Consider the following 2,057-nt stretch of genomic DNA (forward strand, 5'->3'; position numbering starts at 1 on the left):
CGCCAGACAGTTCCTAGCCCTGAACAAGAATGAATGTTTGAAGAACAGGGTTATCACACAGAGCATGAAGGAACAGTAGGAGGGGAAGAGAATCAAGAGGAGAAGTCGGATAATGCCTCTGAGCACCCAACATCAAAAAGGTAGCAGATAGAATTGCAAGGGGAGTTTCAGAAAATAAAACTGCCACTCTTCGATGGAGAGTTGGAAGAAGCAGCCGAAGCCTGGCTTATTAACATGAATAAATACTTCCAATTATATGAGTACGATCACAATCTAAAAGCCCAATTGGCTATCTTCCAACTGCAAGGGAAGGCCACTTTGTGGTGGGAAGAGGTCAAGATTGTAAGAGGGGTAAGTGAACAAAATATAACTTGGGAGAAGTGCCAAAAATATTTCAAGGAGAGATATTTGACGAAATGATTTTAAGATGAGAATTTCACAACCTGCGGCTTGGACAACAAACCATGGATGAGTTTATCACTCGATTTACCTCTTTGCTCTCATATGTACCTTAAATACATGAGGAAAAGGCTAAGGTACAATGGTTCATCAGCAGTTTACCCGTGGCAATGAGGGAGATAATTGAGTTCAATAACCCAAAAATGATGGACGAGGTTATACAAAAGGCCAGGATATGCTACCAGCAAAGCAAGCAGAAGGGTGAAATTCTGGGCGGGAAGTGAATTGACAAGAAAGGTAATAGGATTGCTATGGTCAATAAAGGAAATCAGGGCAACACTGGCAAAGGGTTCCCCAAGGGGAAAAATAACATAAATCTGCCCAAGGTCCAGCTCGGAATTAAGCCACCATATGAACCAAGAATCAACGAGCAATCTGGTAGATTTGATAATGAAGGTATAGCGAGACCCCCAGTACAATTCTGCTGATGTGGGGGGCCACATTACGTTAAAAAATGTCCTCATCGTAAAGGCAACGAATAGGTTTCACAAATCTACAAAGCATCAACAGTAGGCGATGTGTCCCAGAGAATTCTGAAAATTAATGCTGCTCTCGAAGACCATCAGGTAGAATACCAGCCGACTATGGTGGAGTTTGAAGGTAAGATTTTTAATCATACCATATCTGTTTTAATTGATCCTAGAGCTACATTAAGTTATGTTAGTCCTAAGGTTGTGGAACAATGTAAATTACAGTCTGTCAAATTTAAAAACCCTTGGCTAGTACAACTGGCAACAGGGGCAAAGAGACGAGTGTTGGCCAAGGTCAATAACTGCCTCTAGAAATAGCAGGTCAGCCTTTTATGGCAGATATAAACATACTTCCCCTTGGATTATATGACGTGTTGATAGGCATGGACTGGTTGGAAAAACGTTGGTCCATTATAAACTATAAAACAAAAACTATATGCTACAAGGATGAGTTGGGAGAAGTGAAGGAGATGCAAGGCATCTTGAATCCCGACCAAGTTCAGCCAATAACCGCCTCTCAGCTGGAAAAGTGCATCAGGAAAGGGTGTCAAGTTTATGCTATTCAGGTTGGGTATGCCAACTCAAAGGACAAGACAACCACCCTGGATAGTACTCCTGTTGTTCAAGAATTTGCAAATGTATTCTCGGAAGAGATACCAGGGCTGCCACCCAAGAGAGACATAGATTTCACTATTGAATTGATTCCAGGAGTAGTTTCGGTGTCCCGAGCCCCTTACTGTATGGGCATACCAGAACTTACAAAACTGAAAATGCAATTGCAGGAATTTTTGGATAAAAATTACATCCACCCCAGTGTGTCGCCTTGGGGAGCCCCCATGCTGTTTGTCAAAAATAAGGATGGAAGCCCCCATGAAGAATAAGTACCCTTTACCCCAGATTGATGAATTATTTGACCAAGTAAAAGGGGCAACCATATTTTCAAAGATTGATTTACGATCGAGATATCACCAAATCAGAATCAGAGAGGAGGATATAGCCAAAATTGCTTTTAGGACTCGCTATGGTCACTATGAGTTTGTGGTATTACCCTTTGGGTTAACCAATGCTCCTGCGACCTTTATGTGTTTAATGAATATCATATTTCATCAGTATTTAGATAAATTTGTA

The 2,057-nt window shown here is 41.3% G+C and overlaps 1 protein-coding gene across 1 annotated transcript; it reads left to right on the plus strand.

The window, feature by feature from the left end:
- Positions 1-1,312: 1,312 nt before the first annotated feature.
- Positions 1,313-1,810, plus strand: LOC149142031 (uncharacterized). Its single transcript, XM_089451384.1, has one exon. The coding sequence runs from the start codon at positions 1,313-1,315 to the stop codon at positions 1,808-1,810; it is 498 nt and encodes a 165-aa protein (XP_089307510.1).
- Positions 1,811-2,057: the final 247 nt, after the last annotated feature.

The sequence above is a fragment of the Pinus tabuliformis genome, chromosome X (genome assembly GCF_031772625.1).
Source record: "Pinus tabuliformis cultivar Carrire ecotype Pingquan chromosome X, CPIR1, whole genome shotgun sequence".
In the NCBI taxonomy this organism is placed as follows: Eukaryota; Viridiplantae; Streptophyta; class Pinopsida; order Pinales; family Pinaceae; genus Pinus; species Pinus tabuliformis.

Bases quoted from the DNA above. Each gene is read 5' to 3' on its own strand.
- LOC149142031 (XM_089451384.1), top strand. From the start codon at position 1,313: ATGGACTGGTTGGAAAAACGTTGGTCCATTATAAACTATAAAACAAAA.